Genomic DNA, 24,025 nt, shown 5'->3' on the forward strand with positions numbered 1-24,025 from the left:
ACGAAGCCAATTTAATCATTAGTAAAGCCGAAGTCAACGAAGGTGCTACTGTGAAAAAATTAAAACCTCAGGCTCGAGGGCGGGGTTATCTGATAAAAAGATCGACCTGTCATATAACTATTGTATTAAAAAATATATCTTTATATGAAGAATATGAAGAATATGAAGAATATAACATATGCTTAAAAAACCGGGGGTGGATAAAAAAAACGAAATCCACAGATGCGACATTTCATGATATGTATAGTAAGTAGTGGGGGATTATGGGACAAAAAATAAATCCACTAGGTTTCCGACTTGGTACAACCCAAAGTCATTATTCTCTTTGGTTTGCTCAACCAAAAAATTACTCTGAGGGTCTACAAGAAGATCAAAAAATAAGAAACTGTATCAAGAATTATGTAAAAAACAATACAAAAATATCTTCTGGTGTTGAGGGAATTGCATGTATAGAGATTCAAAAAAGAATTGATGTGATTCAAGTAATAATATATATGGGATTCACAAAATTATTAATAGAAAGTAAACCTAAACGAATCGAGAAATTACAGATAAATGTACAAAAAGAACTAAATTGTGTGAACCGAAAACTCAATATTGCTATTACAAGAATTTCAAACCCTTATGGGCACCCTAATATTCTTGCAGAATTTATAGCCGGACAATTAAAGAATAGAGTTTCATTTCGCAAAAGCAAATGAAAAAAGCTATTGAATTAACTGAACAGGCGGATACAAAAGGAATTCAAGTACAAATTGCGGGGCGTCTTGACGGAAAAGAAATTGCACGCGTCGAGTGGATTAGAGAGGGTAGGGTTCCTCTACAAACCATTCGGGCTAAAATTGATTATTGTTCATATACAGTTAGAACCATTTATGGGGTATTAGGCATAAAAATTTGGACATTTCTAGACAAAAAATAATAAACCCTTACTTGACTTGTCTTTACATTCTATCTATTGATAAAACAAAATGATAACTTTTGATTCTTTTTTTTTTTATTATTAAAAAAAAAAAGAATCAATTCGAATTATATTTCTATAGGGTTGAATAAAATAAAAAATTCGATTGATAATTTGATATAATTGCTATGCTTAGTGTGTGACTCGTTGGTTTTTTAGGTTCAGGATTAAAAAAAAGGACTGACTCATACTATGAACTAATAAGTATAAATATACAACTAATAACCAAATACAACTAATAACCAACTCATCGCTTTGCATTATCTAGATCCAAGGAAACATTCAAGATATGATATATTGCTCATATTTTTATTTATTATTGGAGCAATTTAAATCCTTTTTGCACAAACAAAACAAAAAACAAAAGAAAAACCAATCTGATTTGATTAGGAGTTGTAAATCAAAATCAAAATTATGCGGATAAATGGAAGGGTGAAAGAAAGAGAGAAAAAAATATCAATGATCTATGATTCCGATATGTAAGGTCTATGAATCATCAGATAAAGGCTAATGTACTAAAGCATCAATACCAATTGATCTATAATGAAACTAATTCATTCATAAAACAAAAAATCAAGAGCCTCGAGCCAATAAAGACTGAGAAGATTGACTCAAGAACAAATCAAATTAGAGGCTCCATTGTAAAATTAAGACCTAACCATTAATGGAGAAGCGATGGGAACGACGGAACCTGTAAATACATAAGATTTTATTGAAAACAAATCTTAATGATTTATTGGGAGGATAGCGAAAGGAACCAAAAGACAATCCATTTATTCTGAAGGATCGTGGATTAGCTCTACAAAACAAATAAAATAAATATTGAAAGAGTAAATATTCGCCCGCGAAATTTTTTAGATTATTGGATTTCTAAATTTTAGCGATCTGATATCATAATTATAATAAAAAAATATATATATATATATATATATATACCAATTTCTATTTCTATTCTAATAATCTAATAAAATAGAAAATAATCTAATAAATAAATTAGAAATAGATTAGATTAAGTAAATAAATTAAGTGAAATCTCAAAGAATCCCATGATTTAGTATATTATTCATCAAACACATATATATACATTTCATTCATGAGGAGCTGGATGAGAAGAAACTCTCATGTCCGGTTCTGTAGTAGAGATGGAATTGAGAAACAACCATCAACTATAACCCAAAAAGAACCCGATTCCGTAAACAACATAGAGGAAGAATGAAAGGAATAGCTTTTCGAGGTAATCGTATTTGTTTCGGCAAATATGCTCTTCAGGCACTTGAACCCGCTTGGATTACATCTAGACAAATAGAAGCGGGACGACGGGCAATGACACGAAATGCACGCCGCGGTGGAAAAATATGGGTACGCATATTTCCCGACAAACCAGTTACTTTAAGACCTACGGAAACACGTATGGGTTCGGGGAAAGGATCTCCTGAATATTGGGTGGCTGTCGTTAAACCAGGTAGAATACTTTATGAAATGAGTGGAGTAGCAGAAAATATAGCAAGAAGGGCTATTTCAATAGCAGCATCAAAAATGCCTATACGAACTCAATTCATTATTTCGGGATAGGAATATAGAACTAAAGGAAAAAGACTTTTGTTTTGGGGTGCTAAAATAAATCGAAAGTTTTTTTTTTGTTTTGGACAAACAATATATCTTTTTTTCCTTTGCATTAAAATAACAGATAAAAAAAAAAAAATGATATGATCCAATCTCAGACCCATTTGAATGTAGCAGATAACAGCGGAGCCCGAGAATTAATGTGTATTCGAATCATAGGGACTAGTAATCGCCGATATGCTCATATTGGTGACGTTATTGTTGCTGTGATCAAGGAAGCGGCACCAAATTCACCTCTAGAAAGATCAGAAGTAATCAGAGCTGTAATTGTACGTACTTGTAAAGAACTCAAACGTGATAACGGTATGATAATACGATATGATGACAATGCTGCAGTTGTCATTGATCAAGAAGGAAATCCAAAGGGAACTCGAATTTTTGGTGCAATCGCCCGAGAATTGAGACAGTTAAATTTTACTAAAATAGTTTCATTAGCGCCTGAAGTATTATAAAATAAAAAATTCTAAATAAAATAGAAGATAATACCATTTAAAATTAAGATGAGACCATGATACAGTTCTAGTATATAGTTATAGTATTTTTTATATAGTTTTTATTGTATAGTTATAGTATTTGAATAAAAATGAAATAGAATTTCATTAGTAAATTGTGTTTCACGCATATACCTTTAATAAAATAAGTAATTCAAAAAAAAAAAAAGAAAAAAAAAAAGTATGTTGATTATATCAAAACTAGAGAGAAATTCAAAATTTAGTTTATCATGGGCAGGGATCCTATTGCTGAGATAATAACCTCTATACGAAATGCTGACATGAATAGAAAAGGAACCGTTCGAATAGCATTCACTAACATCACTGGAAAACATTATTAAAATACTTTTACGAGAAGGTTTTATTGAAATGTCAGGAAACACCAGGAAGGCAACAAAAATTTTTGGTTTTAACCCTACGACATAGAAGGAAGAGGAAGGGACCCTATAGAACTAGTCTAAATTTAAAACGGATTAGCCGACCTGGTCTACGAATCTATTCTAACCATCAAAAAATTCCTAGAATTTTGGGCGGATGGTATTGTAATTCTTCTACTCTCGGGGTATAATGACCGACCGAGAAGCTCGACTAGAAAGAATCGGTGGAGAAATCTTGTGTTATATATGGTAATCTTCGGATATCCGAATTGTATCCCAACTTCATTTGTGAAAAAAAAAAAGAGAAAGAAGAGGTTTCTAATATCATTCCTATTACATTAATTGATACTTGAAGGGGATTTTAGATGGAATGAAAGAACAAAAATGGATTCAATTTGGGAAGGTTAAATTTCTGAATCACTTTTCAATAGTATGTTCCAAGTTCCTTTAGATAATGAAGATCTGGTTTTAGGTTATGCTTCAGGAAGGATCCAACATAGTTTTTTTATACCTATACTGCTCAGAAATAGTGTTAAGTATTTAGAATTCGACCAGAGCACTTCTAATTTATAGACTCCGTAACAAACAAAGATTTGAATGATTAGTCAGTTTTTTTTTTTCAACTTAAAAAGTCCTTTCACTTTCATCACTTCTCAAGGGATACAATTCATGATTTCAAAGTTTAAAGAAACTTATTTTCTTCAAAAAAAGTATGTATATTCAAAATTTAAGGGACGGCAAATATGAAAATAAGAGCTTCTGTTCGTAAAATTTGTGAAAAATGTCGACTGATACGTAGACGGGGGCGAATTATAGTAATTTGCTTTAACCCGAGACATAAACAAAGACAAGGATAATCTTGCTAAGCGGAAACGCTCTAAAGGATCTGATGTACAAATAAAAAAATGTATAAATAAAAAAAAGGATCTATTTTGACATGAAATGGATATATCCATAGACCCCTGACTTATATTTATGAGATAATAAAATATGGCAAAACCTTTACCAAGAATTGGTTCACGCAGGAATGGACGTATTGGTTCACGTAAGAGTGCGCATAAAATACCAAAAGGAGTTATTCATGTTCAAGCAAGTTTCAACAATACTATTGTGACCGTTACAGATGTACGGGGTCGAGTGATTTCTTGGTCCTCCGCCGGCACTTGTGGATTCAGGGGCACAAGAAGAGGAACGCCATTTGCAGCTCAAACCGCAGCAGGAAATGCTATTCGAACAGTAGTGGATCAAGGTATGCAACGGGCAGAAGTCATGATAAAAGGTCCTGGTCTCGGGCGAGATGCAGCATTAAGAGCTATTCGCAGAAGTGGTATATTATTAAGCTTCGTCCGGGATGTAACCCCTATGCCACATAATGGCTGCAGGCCCCCTAAAAAAAGGCGTGTGTAAATATAAATATTGAAGAGATTTCAAGAGACAAGAGAAATAAATAATTCAATGATTTCAATATTATTATGATTCGAGAGAAAGTAACAATATCTACTCGGACACTGCAGTGGAAATGTGTTGAATCAAGAACTGACAATAAGCGTCTTTTTATGGACGCTTTATTCTGTCACCACTTATGAAAGGCCAAGCCGACACAATAGGCATTGCGACGCGAAGAGCTTTGCTTGGAGAAATCGAAGGAACATGTATCACACGTGCAAAATCTGAGAAAATACCACACGAATTTTCGACTATAGCAGGTATTCAAGAATCAATACATGAAATTTTAATGAATTTGAAAGAAATTGTATTGAGAAGCAATTTGTATGGAACTTGTGACGCGTCTATTTGTGCCAAGGGTCCTGGATATATAACCGCTCAAGACATCATTTTACCACCTTTGTAGAAATCATTGATAATACACAGCATATCGCTAGCCTAACGGAACCAATTGATTTGTGTATTGGATTACAAATCGAGAGAAATCGCGGCTATCGTATAAAACCGACAAATAACTTTCACGAGGGAAGTTATCCTATAGATGCTGTATTTATGCCTGTTCGAAATGCGAATCATAGTGTTCATTCTTATGGAAATGGGAATGAAAAGCAAGAGATACTTTTTCTCGAAATATGGACAAATGGGAGTTTAACTCCTAAAGAAGCACTTCATGAAGCCTCCCGGAATTTGATTGATTTATTTATTCCTTTTCTACATGCAGAAGAAGAAAACTTCCATTTAGAAAAAAATCAACACAAGGTTACTTTACCTCTTTTTACCTTTTATGATAGATTGACTAAATTAAGAAAAAATCAAAACGAAATAACATTAAAATACGTTTTTATTGACCAATCAGAATTGACTCCTAAGATCTATAATTGCCTCAAAAGATCCAATATACATACATTATCGGACCTTTTGAATAAGAGTCAAGAAGATCTTATGAAAATTGAACATTTTCGTATAGACGATGTAAAACATATATTGGGTATTCTAGAAATAGAAAAAAATTTCGCAATTTAATTTTTTTACCAAAGAATAAAATATAAATCCGATAGATGTTATCTAGGGAGAATTCACTTTGAAGCGACTATTCCCTAGATAGACATACACATCATGATATTTTATTTTACAATTGAATCAATTTAAAAAAGACCTAAAGTTAGGGATTTATCAATAGGCAATGTTGCTCCAATACCTAACCAAAGGGCTACTGCAGTACCAACCAAAAAGACGGTTGTCGCAACTGGACGACGAAATGGATTTTGGAATTTATTAACATCTCCAAAAAGGGTACTGTTAATAATCCTGCAGGTACTGAAACCATTAAAAGAACACCCAATAACTTATTGGGTACTGTACGAAGTATTTGAAATACAGGAAAGAAATACCATTCAGGCAATATTTCCAAAGGAGTTGCAAATGGATCCGCAGGTTCACCAATCATTGATGGTTCTAGAACCGCTAATCCTACATTACATGCAATAGTACCTAGAATTACTACCGGAAAAATATATAAAAGATCATTGGGCCATGCGGGTTCTCCGTAATAATTATGACCCATTCCCTTAGCCAATTTAGCCCTTAATACAGGATCATTCAAGTCAGGTTTTTTGTTATTGGATAGGTGAATTCTTATAAATCCATCCTCCGAAGGAACTGGACATGATAATTTTCATCATCCAGCTCGAGCAAGAATCAAACGAATCAAACAGATCCATATAAAAAAAATCTTGTATGTATAGATCTTATAAAATGTAAAATGTTAGCCATGTCTACACATATATGAATGATTTTATGTAATATTATGTAATAAAAAATTGACTGGATTCCTTTTTCCAGAGTTGCAATTAATTATCCATTGCAAGGAATTCATTCTTACAGGTAAATGCCCAATACCCAAGTAGGCCTAAAAGGTGATCATGATTAAGTGCTTTTGGGTCGTCTCAGACCTTTCTGATTGGCCTTTATCTCTAAAAAAATATCGAGACTTTTTACATACAAAGGATTTACTTGTTACTAATATAGTTTAGCCTATGTCATTCTTTTAGATCCCTTATTTCACTTCACCCGATAGTATCATAAATCGGATCAATGCAGAGGAAATGACTGCATTTCCATACTATAAAAGTATTAAGTAATCTATAAAGTATTAAGTAACAAAGTAAAGGAAATAAATAAAATAAAACATATAAATAAAATAGGTAAAATAGAATATAGATTCTACCATATCGCTTATTCTACTGGGTTTTACGGAGCCTGTTCATGTACAACATGATTGGATCTGATCATAGAAAAGATTCTCTCAAGTGAACCAGCCTATCCTCTGTATGGGGCTTACGCAGTGGTTGGAACAAAGACACATTTGGTTATTAATTCCAATGTGGCGGATAAGGGCATATATCCGCACGGCCAAATCAATAGTCCAAGTCACACACTCCCATAATCCATTTTTCTCTTAGGAGAATTCCGCTCAACCATTCATGTAAAATAAAAAAAATTGGAGTTGAAGGGAAATATCCAAATACATGTCTTATTCTTTCAATAATCCATATTTGTAGCAATGAAATACTATTCTTCCTCCCCAAAGCGATCAATGGTTGATTACAAATATTTATAATCTATATTCTCTATACTATAAAGGGCCTGAAATACCTTGCTTACGTATCATTGGAAAGTGCATTAACATAAATACGGCAGTAAGAAGAGGTAATACAAAAGTGTGTAAACTATAAAACGAGTCAAAGTGGATTGTCCTACACTAGCACTTCCACGTAATAACTCTACCAAAGGCGATCCTATTACAGGAATAGCTTCTGGCACGCCTGTTACAATTTTTACTGCCCAATAACCAATTTGGTCCCAAGGTAAGGAATAACCAGTTACGCCAAAAGATGCGGTCAATACAGCAAGAACCACACCTGTAACCCAAGTCAATTCACGAGGTTTTTTAAAGCCACCAGTGAGATACACACGAAATACGTGCAGGATCATCATTAAAACCATCATACTTGCCGACCATCGATGAACTGATCGGATTAACCAACCAAAGTTAGCTTCAGTCATTATGTATTGAACAGAAGCAAAAGCCTCAGTAACGGTCGGACGGTAGTAAAAAGTCATAGCAAACCCCGTAGCTACTTGTACTAAAAAACAAGTAAGCGTAATTCCTCCTAAACAATAAAATATGTTGACGTGGGGAGGAACATATTTACTAGTTATATCATCTGCAATCGCCTGAATCTCGAGACGTTCTTCGAACCAATCATAAACTTTATTGAGATAGGTAAACTAGAGGGCTCTCCCCTCCGAGAACCGTATATGAAAATTTCATCTCGTACGGCCCAAACGGAACCACCAAAATACTAGCTGAAACGGATATGGGTAATAGAATAGAAACTTCTTAATCCTATGATTCAACAGTTTTCTTTGAAGATGATGATACGAAAAAAGAAAAATCCAAAAACTCTTCTTTGAAAACTCTTCTTGTGGTTATAATGCCAAAATATCAAGTTGGCTCATTCATCTCTTGGTGTTGATTGTTACAGGCCTCTTGAATCTTCTATTTACCCATTTTTTCGTATTTTTTTGTATGTAATGCAGCCTTACTGTTGTTTTCGTTATTATTGATAGGAATTTTCTTGTTAAGATCCTATAAATCGATTGAAACCTCAGATTCATATTAGAACCACGATGACTTAATAAAACTTCAAACTAAGTCCAAAGATTCCCTGAGTAAGAACCATTGTACCATCACTTATTCACTGAATAAATATAATGAGTAAAAATTCAAAGAAAGGTTTGTCCTTTGATCAAACATAGAAAAAGAGGAGGAAAAATCTTTCAATTTATACCTTCTAATTCTTTGAAATTTTTGGAATCCGGTCACGGGATCTGAATATTAAGTATGAATCATAGTTCTAATACTTCATAATCTATTTCCATATATTCCGTGCCCAGATACTAAAATAAATACCTGACGAGGTCAAAAATCATCTCTATCAAGACGACAGGCCCACTCTCTGTACTCATCAATAGGATCAATTATAACAAGTCGCACACTCATATTCCAGAAATACAGAAAGAAAGAAATTTCACGATCGAACTACCAAAATAGAATCAAAAATCCGAGACCAAGCCAAAATGCTTCTTTTGTATTGAAAAACTAGGACTTAGCGGTTCTTGTAAATCTAATTCATTGAGATTCCGTCTAGTAAAACGGAAGAATTATAAATCTCCAAAATAATAGATAGGAATACCGCAAATAGAGCCATTGCGACACCCATCAAAGGAGTAGTTCCCCATCCAGGAGCTACTTTACCATATTCCGAATTCAATGGTTTCAATAAATCCCCTACAACAGTTCGTCTTGGACCAGATCTAGAACTACCCTCTACGCTTTGTGTAGCCATAAATCCTATTTGTATTAATTGAGATCTGTTGACTTTGTATACCATTCCGTTGTAAATAAATGATCTTATCATAGATCCATTGTGGTCTTGAAATTAAATTATATAATAATGGAAACAGCAACCCTAGTCGCCATCTTTATATCTGGTTTACTTGTAAGTTTTACTGGGTATGCCTTATATACTGCTTTTGGGCAACCCTCTCAACAACTAAGAGATCCATTCGAGGAACATTGGATTAGTTAGTAAAGAGCCTCCCAATATTGGGAGGCTCTTTACTTCAATTAAGATAACGAAAAATCATTTTATCTTTTTAGTTGGAACTTTAGGTGGTTCGCGAAAAAAGATAGCGAAAAAAATGATTCCTAAAGTTGAGACTAAAAGGAATGTATAAACCAATGCTTCCATAAATTCAATCGTGGTTTACAATTATAGCTTCCATACCTATTTATTTGAAATCGTCTCCCGGATAAAAAAAGAACAAGATTCAAAGAAAGGACGGCAATTCAAATTCAGATATCTCTAGTACCTTGTGTCAAATTACAAAAAGAAAATAGAATAGAGGCAGAAAGTAAGAGATATCAAATATTGTATCAGACTACCTGTCTTCTTGTAGTCGGATCTCCAATTTTTTGGAATGCTCCAAATTCCACTTGAACGTCTAAATCTGGATCAATGCCAGCAAAAACATCTCTGAACAAAGTTCGAGCACCATGCCAAATGTGTCCGAAAAAAAAGAGCAGAGCGAACGAAGCATGTCCAAAAGTAAACCAACCCCTTGGACTGCTACGAAAACACCATCGGATTTCAAAGTAGCGCGATCTAATTCAAAAATTTCACCCAATTGAGCGCGTCTAGCATATTTTTCACAGTAGCAGGATCACTATAACTGACTCCATTTAGTTCGCCACCATAGAACCCAATGGTTACACCTACTTGTTCGATACTATACTTTGACTCTGCCCTTCGAAAAGGAACATCGGCTCTAACAATTCCATCTCCGTCTACCAAAAACAACTGGAAATGTTTCAAAAAAAGTAGGCATACGACGTACAAAAGCTCACGCCCTTCTTTATCTCTAAAGATAGGATGTCCTAACCACCCAACAGCTATTCCATCTCCATTGTCCATTGAGCCTGCTCTGAACAATCCACCTTTGCCGGATTATTGCCGATATAATCATAAAAAGCTAATTTTCGGGAATTTTAGACCAAGCTTCAGATAAACTTTGATTTTCGGCCAGCCCAGCACTAACTCTTCGATATATTTCTTGCTGGAAGTATCCTTGATCCCATTGATAACGAGTGGGACCAAATAATTCAATCGGAGTAGTTGCTGAACCATACCACATAGTTCCAGCAACAACAAAAGCTGCAAAAAAGACAGCAGCGATACTACTGGAAAGGACAGTTTCAATATTTCCCATACGTAATCCTTTGTATAAACGTTGGGGTGGACGCACACTAAGATGGAATAGGCCCGCTAATATACCCAATGTACCCGCTGCAATATGATGAGAGGCTATTCCTCCCGGAACAAAAGGATCAAACCCTTCCACACCCCATGCTGGACTTACGGGTTGTACCTTTCCAGTTAGTCCATAAGGATCGGACACCCATATTCCAGGACCATACAACCCGGTTACATGAAAAGCGCCAAACCCAAAGCAAGCCACCCCTGAGAGAAATAAATGAATTCCAAAGATCTTTGGCAAATCCAAAGAAGGTTTTCCTGTACGTTCATCGCAAAATATTTCTAGATCCCAATACACCCAATGCCAAATAGCTGCCAAGAAGCACAAGCCAGAAAACACAATATGCGCCCCAGCCACGCCTTCATAACTCCAAATACCCGGATTCGTTATAGTTCCTCCTGTGATACTCCAACCACCCCATGAATTGGTTATTCCTAAACGAGTCATGAAGGGTATAACGAACATACCTTGTCTCCACATTGGATCGAGAACGGGGTCAGAGGGATCAAAAACTGCTAATTCATAAAGAGCCATCGAACCGGCCCAACCAGCAACTAAAGCTGTATGCATTATATGGACAGACAGCAAACGACCGGGATCATTTAATACGACGGTATGAACACGATACCAAGGCAAACCCATGGAAATACCCCTTTATTAACGAAAAATAGACACTATGTAACTTTATTGCACTGGAAAAACTATGTTATGGATCTCTCCTTTAAGTAGATTATCTCGGAGAAAGAATTAATATTTTTTCTATTCTTTTCTTTTTATTTTAGTAATAATGTAACAATTCCGTTTGTAGGAACAAAGAAAAGAGAACCAGATCTATTCTATACCCGATAAGTACCAATACGCAATGGGGGGTTGACTCTATTTTATATGAGCGAATGCATAGAGATTTGTTCATCATTCAAAGTACCTATTCGTAAGAATTGAACTCTATTGGTTTTGTCTTCCCTTTTTTTTTATTTTATATATATATTTTTATATATATATTTATATATTATATATATATAAATATATTAAATATATAAATATAAACTTATCGAATCCATGTATAAAATATTATAAAGGTTATTATTATTAAGACAATAAATTCATTGTTATAAGACAATAAATTCATTGTTACGTTTTCACATCAAAGTGAAATAGAGTACTGAAAATTTTTCTGTCATTTAATGCCTATTGGTGTTCCAAAAGTCCCTTTCGAAATCCTGGGAAGATGATTCCATTTGGATTGACGTATAGTGCGACTTGTCAGATATATTGGGTCATACGGGATTCCCCCGTTCTCTCCCCCGATTGAGATATCCTCGGTTTCGCCCAAGAAAGATTGATTAAATCATCCAAAATTTGGAGCGTGAAATGCAATGAAGTCCAATTAGATCTATGCTTTTGAGGTACTCAGATTAATATTATATATATCAATTAGAATAATTTATGGTTGGCTTGTTTGGACCAAAAAAATGAAGTATCCAGGCTCCGTTTAGAAGAACCCAATTGGTAATATATCTATTACGATTACTGCTTGTATCATATTCTATTTATGAAGTTGAAATAATTATGAAGTTGAAATAATTTCAAACTGCTAATCATACTCAATCGAATAATATAATAATGAATATGTCAAATATTTGGCAGAAGACGTGAAATGAATTAAATAAAAAAAAAAGAAGTTGTAACAAAAAGACGCGGTATTGGGGCATTTGCTCTATATGTGCAAATAAAAATCGGGCAAATCTTTACTCGGAGTAGAGCACAAACCTAAAAGAATTGAAGAAACCCATTCAGGAACAAGATAATGCCGTCGTGATTTGAATTGAATCTCGATGAAAAAATACATCAATGAGAAGTTTGTTTGATAAGTTTAATAATTTTTTTTATCTTTATAGGGAAACCTTTTTTTATTTTATAGGTAAACGGGTTAAAACTCATCTTTCTTGAAAACTGGAAGAAAAGCCCTTTCATTAGCATTAGACATTAGAAAAAAAAAGAGTTAAGTTAAAAAGTACTCACTATCAAAAAAGGAAGGTTGGAATCTACACATTGATTCTTTATTTTATTTTCGTCGATTTTTGTTGAACCGTATGCATCAAAAGGTGCACGTACGGTTCCTAGAAGATAGAAATTTATCTCAATCAACCGACTTTATCGAGAAAGATTACTTTTTTTAGGTCAAGATGTTGATAGCGAGATCTCGAATCAACTTATTGGTCTTATGGTATATCTCAGTATAGAGAGCGAGACTAAAGATTTGTATTTGTTTATAAACTCTCCTGGGGGATGGGTAATACCCGGAATAGCTATTTATGATACTATGCAATTTGTGCGACCAGATGTACAAACAGTATGCATGGGATTAGCTGCTCAATGGCATCTTTTATCCTAGTTGGAGGAAAAATTACCAAACGTTTAGCATTCCCTCATGCTTGGCGCCAATGGGTTTTTATTTGAAAGAAAAAAGAAAACTATGCCTTCGCCATATGAAATATTGAAATATAAATATTAAGTAATAATAGCATGGCAGTTCGAATCTGATATAGATATAAGAATTGTTTTTTAAACATTAGATTATGTATCGAAAGAGTAGTATGAGATATTAAGTAAGGGTATTTCTGATTTTATTCTATCAGGGGCCTATTTCAGCGTCACAAACTTTTTGTTTTCGCACCGGAGGGCTCTTAACATTATTTATGCTATAAAAATAAAAAAATAAAAGAGTACGAAAAAAGATTTATTTTCAAATAAAAAAAAAACTTTGGGATTGCTAAATCACTGATGAAATAAAAGCAACGGGACCACCATAGTATTTTTGTTTTATTTTTTAACCTCCAAAGACAAGGAAAGGGTGGTTATTGGATCATTTACTGATTTAAACCTGATAAACTCTATGTTTTTATTCGATAAAAAAAGGTAAGTAAAAGTGAATTCCATTGTGGAGCCGTATGCAATGCGTAAACAATGCCTGTACGGTTGTTCAATTCTATCTTTTTTTTTCTTATTATTCTTTATCTCTTCTCGTCATCTTTTTATTTATTATGCGAGATAGAATAGCCATTTTTTCTTATATCATCAGGGTAATGATTCATCAACCTATTGCTGGTTTTTATGAGGCCCAAATAGGAGAATTTGTCCTGGAAGCAGAAGAACTACTGAAACTGCGCGAAATCCTCACAAGGATTTATGCACAAAGAACGGGAAAACCTTTATGGGTTGTATCCGAAGACATGGAAAGAGATGTTTTTATGTCAGCAGCAGAAGCCCAAGCTCATGGAATTGTTGATCTTGTAGCAGTTGCATAAGAAATAGCAGAAATTTCACGCAAATCACGATTGAATATTTTTTTCTTACCGGACTTTCAATTTCAATTAAATATTCTTTAATATTCTATTAATTATTTAATAATTATTTAATAATAGAATATTAATAATAATAATAGAATATTAATATAGAAAAATTCATAATCATCCGGTTAGGATCGATCTAAACCAGCCCATTATGCATATGATTCAACATGCCAACTATTAAACAACTTATTAGAAACACAAGACAGCCAATCAGAATATCACCAAATCCCCCGCTCTCGGGGGGATGTCCTCAGCGCCGAGGAACATGTACTAGGGTGTATGTGCGACTTGTTCAGATCGTGAACTTGGACAAAAGAAAACTTTTTCCAATATCTATGATCAGTACGGATGAATAAGATAGAATAGAAGAATCCCCTTCATTATCTAAAAAAAAAAGATCTATCATATTCGTCTATTGTGTATCAAATTTATGGTTTCATTGTTGCAACCTCAATTTTCAATTTAAAACGAGAAAGAGTTTCCCATTGGTAACAAATGATTATCCTTTAAGCGGGGGAAATCTTATTAATCTTATTTAAATTAAAAGGCCAAAAATTATACCCCTACTCTTGCAAGAACGGACTAACAGGGTCAACTAATTAGAAAATCCTCATAATTAAATACCGTTACTGTATAGACGGATCTCCTTGTGAAAGACCTATTACTAGATAATTCATGGGTAGAGCCAAAAGTGTGAACTGTACATGCTAACAATAGCATTGATTAAATGATTAAATATTTATTATATTTATTATATTAAATGATTAAATAAGGAGGGGCTCCGGTGTATAGAGAAGACCTCACCGTTTAAGAAGTAACCATAGAAACGATGGAACCCACTATTATTTCTATTATTTATTTATCTATTTCTATATTTTTATTTACTACTTTTTATTATATTTTGTTTGATACCTAGTATCAATATAGTTTCTTATTTCGAGGTGAAATGCCCCGAAAGAAAAAAATCGTGGTTGGGAAGGTTATAGTAGCAAAAGCCGTTGGAATTATTATTTTATACACTGGAAGAATCCGTTTTGTTATTATAGAAAAGGGAAAAGAATAACTGAAAGAAAGGAAATCAATTAGTTATTTATCAAAGTTTCGTTTATTCAATGACCAGAATTAGACGAGGATATATAGCTCGGAGGCGTAGAACAAAAATTCGTTTATTCGCATCAAGCTTTCGCGGGCCCATTCAAGACTTACTCGAACTATTATTCAACAAAAATAAGAGCTTTGGCTTTGGGCCCATCGGGATAGAGATAGGCAAAAAGAAATTTTCGTCGTTTGTGGGTCACTCGGATAAATGCAGTAATTCGTGAGAATAGGGTATCCTATAGTTATAGTATATTAATAAATAATCTGTACAAGAGACAGTTGCTTCTTAATCGTAAAATACTTGCACAAATAGCTATATTAAATAGGAATTGCCTTTATATGATTTCCAAATGACATTATCAAATAAGTAAATTGGAAAGAATCTATGAATATTTTACATGGAATTCCCTGAAGAAGGAATTCCGGGAAGGTAGAATAGAAATTAGTATGATAAAATATGATAGAAATTAGTATGATAAAATATGATGATAATATAATCAAGTATAAAGTAGCCAAACTGAACAAAAACATTCAATAAAAAAAATTTCTTCTTACCCAACTCGTTTTTTTTCTTACGACACGACACTCAAATTTGATTTTCGGATTTTTGAACAAAACATTAATCTAGGTTTAAATTAAATTCGGATTTGAATTTTGATTCAATTGAGGAGTAAGCCTATTTTTCTGGTTCTAAGATCAGTAGTTATAGTGACCAGCTCGCTTTTTTCAAATTGTTTTCATTATTAAGAAAAGGTAACGAAGATAAAATACGAGCTTGTTTTATAGCAATAGTAATTAATCGTTGTTGTTTTAAACCCAATCTATTCACCCGTCTAGATAATATTTTTCCTTGTTCACTAATAAATCGACTAATTAAACTCATGTTTCTATAATTAATTCGATCCCCTGATTGGATCGGGGGCAAACGCCTACGAAAAGATCGCTTGGACTTAAGAAAAGGCCGTTTGGATTTATCCATGGTTTGTTTATTCCTTATTTCGAAAATCCTATTTCGTCCAATTGGATCAAAAATGATTTAGAATTAAGAAATAGGATTTTGCTTGTTTATTTTATATTTAAATATATATATATAATTTATATATAATTTTAATATATGTTAATATATATTAACAATATATTAACATAACATATTATATATTAATATGTCATTTATGTCATTTTTCATCTTTCTTGTAAAGGTAACACGCAGGCGACCGGTTCCGTCTATTTCTTTATCTCTCCGTGAATTGTATGTTTGTAACAATAGGGACAGAATTTTCTCAATTCCAATCGACTAGGCGTATTATGTCGATTCTTTTGAGTAATATATCTGGAAATACCTGTTGATTTTTTATTAACACTGTTTTGAACACAACTAGTACATTCTAAAATAACCCTTACTCGGACATCTTTACCCTTGGCCATGAACCTCCTTGGGGTTTTTATTCACTCAACTCTTCGATTTTCCGATCCGAAGTGAAGAAGAAAGGAACGAAAAAAATATAAGTTGCTAACTCGAAATCCAATTTTGAAAGATTTCATTGCAACTAATATAGTAATAATAAGTAATACAAAGATTCTAAACTATATTTAGATTATAAGTTTAGATTAGAATCACAGTACAGTATTTCATTTAAGCATCTTGTATAATACTGTTGCAATAATCAAATTTCTACTTCCCTTCTCTTATCTTAATTTAATAATTTAATTGAAGTTAGTTTACTTTACTTGAAGCTGGGGCCCCAAGTTCCGAATTTTATTTTGCTGCGGTTGAATCCACTTTTATTCTTTTTTCTTTTCTAACTTATTCTAATTAAATAAAAAAAGAGGAGGGGGCAGTAGTCACAGATATTTAATTGTATCTCTAATCTTCTTCACCCCCGCACGCGCACGTTGATAACTAGAATGAAAAAAAGGGGAATGTCAACGCATCCGGGAAAAAACGATTGATCTCAATCAATAGACCTGCTAAAGACGCAAACCATAGAGTACTTATTACCGGTGCCACAGATAGATATGTTTTTAGATCTCGCATTTAAAACCCTCCTTCTTTATTCTTTATTGTTATTGTAATAAATAATGTTTATTTTATTGTAATAATATATAATGATTATACATATATAATCAGACGTATATGTAGTTAAAGGACACTTGCATTTGTTTTGTAAGCAGAATCTCTAATTCAAACTAAAATGTACAACAATTTGCTAGATAAGATTTTCCTTTCTTAAACAAAGAAAAATGTCCTCCCGAGCATTCACGAAATTTACGTAAGTTTATTATTACGTAAGTTTATCATTATATTTTATTATTACGTAAGTATATCATTATATAATAAGATATAATAAGCGATATTATTATATAATATATGAATATAATATATGATATGAGATCAAAAAGAAAAGTATATCAATGGAGAAAATGAAATAAGTATGTGGAAAACAAACGGGTATTCTTTACAATAACATTGTAAACCAATTGAAAGGGATGTAGCGCAGCTTGGTAGCGCGTTTGTTTTGGGTACAAAATGTCACGGGTTCAAATCCTGTCATCCCTACCTATTACTTCGTCTCTGAGTAATAACGAGGGATCAATTGAGATCAATTAAACTTGGCCATACTTAATCTTTTATTTTTATCATATTATATATGATAGTATAGGCATTCAAGATATATTGGAGTAGTTAAAAAAGAATCTTTTACTTACAGTCTGATTTTTTGTGATTGGGATAAGAAAGCGCTCTTAGTTCAGTTCGGTAGAACGTGGGTCTCCAAAACCCAATGTCGTAGGTTCAAATCCTACAGAGCGTGATTCTGTTCTTGTTTTGTTAGGTCAAATTTTATACAGAAAAATGGAAGAGTTAATCTGAATTTGACCTCCTGTGGATTAAAGAAAAGAGGAGGTCAAAAACAAGGTGTTAATTAATTAATTAATTAAAGGTCCAACTGATCACCACGCCTGTATTGTAAATATGCAGTTATGAATAATCCGGCCAAAGTAATAGGAATTAGACCTAAGACGATTCCAAATAGAAAACTTCAATCATTTCCAATTTATTTGAAAAAAAAAAGGGGGGGGAAAGAAAGGTAATATCTATCCTTAAATATTAATCCATATCGCCCATAAATCCCAATAAGAAAAATCTCAATAAGCAAGAATTGAAAATTAACACGGTAAAGAACTAGAGAATAGATGGAATACTGCCGAAAAATTTCCTTTTCTTTTTATAAATTTTTTTATAAATTGTTCATTCAATTTATTTCAAATAAGTCGTATCTTGCTCAGACCAATAAATAGAACTGAGGTTATAGTTAAAGCCGCTAGTAGAAAACCGAAATAACTAGTTATAGTAAGCATATAGAAACTAAATAAACCTTTTATACATATACTTGTAAAGCAAAAGTACTTTCCTAAGTTCGATTTTTGAAAGATAAAGATACGAAGATAAACAAAATACCAATTGAAAGAAAAAGTTCAATTGAGCACTTTTTATTTATTTTTATTTATCAATCATTTATCAATCATTATCATTATAGATTATAGACAGCACTCAAAAAATAGAGTGATATGATATAGGTAGAGAAAGAAATCAATTTATCATCTATGACATCCGCTTATATTCTCTTGATTCCGAATCGAGAGATTCCTTAGACAACTATAGAATAAAATAGAAAACTAATATTACAATAATTAAATATTAATTTATTAAATAATTAAAATAATTAAATAAATATTAATAAATAAATAAAAATAAAAATATTAATAATATTAATAAAAATTAATAAAAAACTATGTTGTATAACTTCATTCAAAAACTTTCTTGGAATCACTACGGAAATTACTACAAAATAAAAAATAAAAAAAATTGGAACATTATTTCTATTTTGATAGTTTCTTTTAGTTTATTTAGTTTATTTATTTAGTATTTGTATATTTGTATCAAATTTGTATCGTTTTTTACATTTTAAAATGAAAACGACCTCTATTTTTCTTTAGAATACCTTTTCCTTTTTACTTTTTTTTTTTACTTTTTCTATTTTTATTTTAAATTTGAATTTAACTTATTAGATTTATTAGTTGATTCATTCACATAATATCTCCAATCCAATACAATAAAATAAGAAGAAAAAAGTATCGCACGATCAGATCACTCAAAAAGAAAATCTTTCTTTTTTTTTTTGTTTTTTGTACAACTAGATTCTAAGACTAGTAATTTCAATTATCCTTTTCTTTTCTAGATTTTACATTTTCGTCCCATATTATATTAATATTAAAACGAAAAACATGTAGTTAAGTGTCAAGAAAGACCTTTTAAATCTAATACACAAATACGTGCATCACGAATATTGATTATTACAATTATTTTTCCTTGTTCTCCTTCTTTCTCTTCATCGAATATTCTCTACTATTGGTACTTGCTAATTTAATAGATGATTAACCAATTCCTTAAAATGAAAACAAAATGAAAAAAAAAAGTGGGGGGAGTTGGGATTCCAACAAAAAACTCTTCTATAACCACAAAAGCACAAAAGTTTTTGATTTCACATCCATTCACATCTAATTGAATTGCGGAAATATGATAATCTCCTCCATGAATTATTATTGTAACCCGTTGAATTCGCATTTTACCCGACCTTATCTTATGGTACACAGTTCTACAGCAACAAGAAAAAGAAAAGAAGAAAGGGATTATCTAAGATTTCATTTCGATACTGATTGAAGTTGCGTTGCTGCGTCAGAAGAAGGATAGCTATACTGATTCGGTATACTTTAAAGAAACCTTTGGTACAATATTGACGATCTCACAAAGATTCAATTTCAGTGAAATTGCATTTACTGATCTCATCTTTTACAGAATCGATCCCTTTTGATTGTACAAGAATATGTGGAGCTCAGTATGTCTGGAAGCACAGGAGAACGTTCTTTTGCTGATATTATTACCAGTATTCGATATTGGGTCATTCATAGCATTACTATACCTTCCCTATTCATTGCAGGTTGGTTATTCGTCAGCACGGGTTTAGCTTATGATGTATTTGGGAGCCCTCGTCCAAATGAATATTTTACAGAGAGCCGACAGGGAATTCCATTAATAACTGGCCGTTTTGATCCTTTGGAACAACTCGATGAATTTAGTAAATCTTTTAGGAGGCCCAATGACCATAGATCGAACTCTATCCAATTTTTTACAGTACGATGGTTGACTGTTCACGGACTAGCTGTACCTACCGTTTTTTTTTGGGGTCAATATCAGCAATGCAGTTCATCCAACGATAAATCTAATCCCAATTAATTATAAAACTATGACACAATCAAACCCGAACGAACAAAATGTTGAATTGAATCGTACCAGTCTCTACTGGGGGTTATTACTCATTTTTGTACTTGCTGTTTTATTTTCTAATTATTTCTTCAATTAATAGAAGAAGAAGAAAATAAAATAGTAGAATAATAAATAAGAATAGGAATTCTCTTATCCCATCGGAAGGATATCATCTAATAATTATCTATGACTGTTTATGTCTCTAGCACGACCACTTGATTAAATGTGGAGGGAAGTGGGATAAATGGCCGATACTACTGGAAGAATTCCCTTGGATAATAGGTACTGTAACTGGTATTCTTGTGATCGGTTTAATAGGCATTTTCTTTTATGGTTCATATTCCGGATTGGGTTCATCCCTGTAAGTAGTAAGTAATCGGGTGAACTGAGTTGTAGACATGAAAGCGTAGACTCAATGGACCCCCTCCTTCTCTGTCTGATTCGAGGCCGAGGGGTCCATAATAATCATAATACTTTATTCGTATTTTATATTGTAAAAATCAATTTTATACGTATAAAATTGAAAAGGAAGTTATGATAAACCTAGAAAAACAGAAGCTAAGAATAGTAATCTTTGAGGAATGGGATCAAGAATCGTTATTATTTTGACACAAGAAAGGGATGTGGCAAATTCCTTTTCTTGTGTCGAAGACTAGGAAGACGAATAAAAAAAAAAAAATAATACTTCCTAGAATCCTTTGTTCTCCTCATTTAGCCTTTGCTTTTCCGCTTACTTATCTTATGCTTAGTATCTAGTCAAATGGGATTCTATTAGAATAGAAAAAGCTATTGATGCACTCTATGACAGTTAAATCGGACAATAATAAGATAATCACACCGCTCCTGTTTTATTTAGATTCAAAAAATTAGATTAAAAAACACAAAAAGGGGATAAAGTCAAATAGTCTTCTTACCAATATACATATTATGACTAGAAATGCGGTACAAATAATTCAAAAATCTGGTATAAAAATTTTTAATTTTTAAAAAGCAAAGAGCTTTTCATTTTTTTGATCATATATAATTACCAACTGTTATTCGTTTTAAGAACTTGATGTTGATAAATTTACAGATCTAGAAATTCATTTCGGACAATTGAACCTTCTCAAACTGTTTCTTTTAAGAACCAAAAGATTTGTGCCAAAATAACTGACGCCAAGAAGAACAAAAGGCCTTGGGCACGTAATGGGTCTTGAAGTACTATTTCTGAATCCCCCTGACCAAATCCACCCACATTAGGATTACTCGTTAATGGTTGATCAAGTTTGATGGATTCGCCTTCTGAAACAAGAAGTTCTGGTCCTGGAGGTATAATATCAATCACTTGACGTCCCTCTGACGCATCCGTTATGGTTATTTCGTACCCCCCCTTTTCTTTTCGTATGATTTTGCTTACTATACCTGCTGCTGTAGCATTATAAACCGTATTGTTACTCTTGCTCCCGTCGGGATAAATCTGACCCCTTCCCCTGTTTCCGCCTACATATATGGGATATTTGAAAAAGTGAACATCTTTCTTAGTGGCGGGGTCCGGAGAAAGGATAGGAAAGGTAATTTCACTATATTTCTGACCAGGAACAGGACCTATCACAAGAATATTTTTTTTGTGGGGCGATAACTCTGAAAAGACAGATTTCCCATCTTTTCTTTCATCTCTGGCGAAATACGATTAGGAGGGGCTAATTCAAACCCCTCAGGTAAAATAAGAACAGCCCCCACATTCAAAGCCCCCTTTTTACCATTAGCAAGAACTTGTTTCAGTTGCATATCATAAGGAATTCGAACGACTGCTTCAAATACAGTATCAGGAAGTACCGCTTGTGGAACTTCAATATCCACGGGTTTATTAGCTAAATGACAATTGGCACATACAATACGGCCAGTTGCTTCGCGCGGATTTTCATAACCCTGCTGTGCAAAAATGGGATATGCATTTGAAATGGATGCACAAGTTATTATATATATCATGAGCGATACGGAAATGGAACGAGTAATCTCTTGCTTTATCCAAGAAAAGGTCTTTCTAGTTTGCATGGTCCAATCATTGATCCTGAAAATTTCTACAATAAAATTAGGTAGGTCGCTAGTATAGTTCCCTATCCACGATACTGCTATTTACTGAAATTTTTTTACTAAAATAGAAAATATAGGAAGAGAATCCCTTGGATGTATAGAAAAAAGAAATATATATATATTAAATAGAGTAAGATTTTGTTTGATAGTAAGATTTTGAATGTTTTGCTTTTGTATTTTGTACAAAATAACAAACATTCTAATTGGATTCATGGATCATTTTTCAGTCATTCATTGAATGATAAATCACTACAAGTGACGGAGATACGCGATTTAAATAACGGAAAATCAAATATTTAAAAATTGTATCGAGGATGACTGGAAAAGTGGAAACAAGGCCAGATATAATTTGATCATTATGAGCAAACCCAAAATCTTTGTAGACCGAGCCAATCATTAGTTCCCAACCATGGGGTGAATGGAATCCTATACATAAATCGGTTAATAAAAGAATGAAAAAGCTTTTATTGTGTCGCTTAAATTATATAGGAATTCTTGAACCCAAGAATTAAGAATAATAAGTTCTTCATTACTTAAAATAGAATAACCACTTAGAATAACGAAACAGATTATATTTGTCGAGAAGTGCAAAATCGTATGGATATAATCCTCATTGTGCATCTTGATCAATTGATTGTTTCTTTGTGAATTCCGATACGAAACTTTTGTAGATGTGTTTCCGGATATTCCTTTATCATTTCGTCCAAGCGAACGAGTTCCTCTAATTCTATGAACTTTTCTAGAATACTTTTTTCTTGAATATCATTTACAAAAGTTTCGGATTTACTAGTATTACACCAATTAATAACCCAAGATTCCAAACTTTTATTAAATAAAAAGAGATCCACCAGGGCAAAAAACTATAGCTGTAAGATATAGAAAGGAATAAATGTTTTTTTTTCATTTTTTCGTCTGTGAATTTTAATGAACCCACCTCCATATGATCTAATATTTTATCAAGCATAAGTTCTATTATGAGGCTTTGAACTTATGAATCTATTCCCTATTTTTATTTGTGAGTCAGCGGTTAGTCCTTGAATTTTGAAAGAATACAAAAAATATTGTTTCTAAGTATCTTAATTGCTCAAATTCGGATTTCTAGATGAAAGAATTCTGGTTCTATCAACAAAACAAATATTTCGAAAAAAATGGCTAACTTACCCATATTCCACAGGAATAATTTAGAAAGATTTTTGAAGAATATTGTGATGTGATAATCAAAAATGAGTGGCAAAAGCAAAATAAGATAGAAAAGCATTATTCTAGGTGGTCCAGCCCTTTGTTCATTAGGGAGGACAAAAAGAGATAACAAGAAACGTCGAGAAAGGAAAGATAATTTTACAAGTATACGATCTATCCATATCTAATGTATCAATTTCAAATATTGATTCAAATAT

General features: G+C 32.8%; 2 protein-coding genes, 2 non-coding genes and 4 pseudogenes across 4 annotated transcripts; 5 read left to right on the forward strand and 3 right to left on the reverse strand.

The window, feature by feature from the left end:
• Positions 1-2,221: 2,221 nt before the first annotated feature.
• Positions 2,222-3,244, forward strand: LOC125368751 (50S ribosomal protein L14, chloroplastic). Its single transcript, XM_048370329.1, has one exon. The coding sequence runs from the start codon at positions 2,668-2,670 to the stop codon at positions 3,034-3,036; it is 369 nt and encodes a 122-aa protein (XP_048226286.1). The 5' UTR covers positions 2,222-2,667; the 3' UTR covers positions 3,037-3,244.
• An 866-nt stretch (positions 3,245-4,110) lies between these two features.
• Positions 4,111-4,896, forward strand: LOC125368750 (30S ribosomal protein S11, chloroplastic). The gene has a single exon (XM_048370328.1). The coding sequence runs from the start codon at positions 4,443-4,445 to the stop codon at positions 4,857-4,859; it is 417 nt and encodes a 138-aa protein (XP_048226285.1). The 5' UTR covers positions 4,111-4,442; the 3' UTR covers positions 4,860-4,896.
• Positions 4,897-4,924: 28 nt separating this feature from the next.
• Positions 4,925-6,016, forward strand: LOC125368749 (annotated as a pseudogene).
• LOC125368746 lies at positions 5,949-11,435 on the reverse strand (annotated as a pseudogene).
• Positions 11,436-17,715: 6,280 nt separating this feature from the next.
• TRNAP-UGG lies at positions 17,716-17,789 on the forward strand. The gene has a single exon. It is a non-coding gene; the product is annotated as a tRNA-Pro (tRNA).
• Positions 17,790-17,968: 179 nt separating this feature from the next.
• TRNAW-CCA lies at positions 17,969-18,042 on the forward strand. The gene has a single exon. It is a non-coding gene; the product is annotated as a tRNA-Trp (tRNA).
• Positions 18,043-21,572: 3,530 nt separating this feature from the next.
• Positions 21,573-22,589, reverse strand: LOC125368753 (annotated as a pseudogene).
• On the reverse strand, positions 22,538-23,568 carry LOC125368747 (annotated as a pseudogene).
• Between the last annotated feature and the right edge of the window lie 457 nt (positions 23,569-24,025).

This window comes from Ricinus communis, unplaced genomic scaffold (genome assembly GCF_019578655.1).
Source record: "Ricinus communis isolate WT05 ecotype wild-type unplaced genomic scaffold, ASM1957865v1 Ctg17, whole genome shotgun sequence".
NCBI classification, from domain to species: Eukaryota; Viridiplantae; Streptophyta; class Magnoliopsida; order Malpighiales; family Euphorbiaceae; genus Ricinus; species Ricinus communis.

Coding starts and splice junctions, on each gene's coding strand:
- LOC125368751 (XM_048370329.1), top strand. CDS start 2,668: ATGATCCAATCTCAGACCCATTTGAATGTAGCAGATAACAGCGGAGCC.
- LOC125368750 (XM_048370328.1), top strand. CDS start 4,443: ATGGCAAAACCTTTACCAAGAATTGGTTCACGCAGGAATGGACGTATT.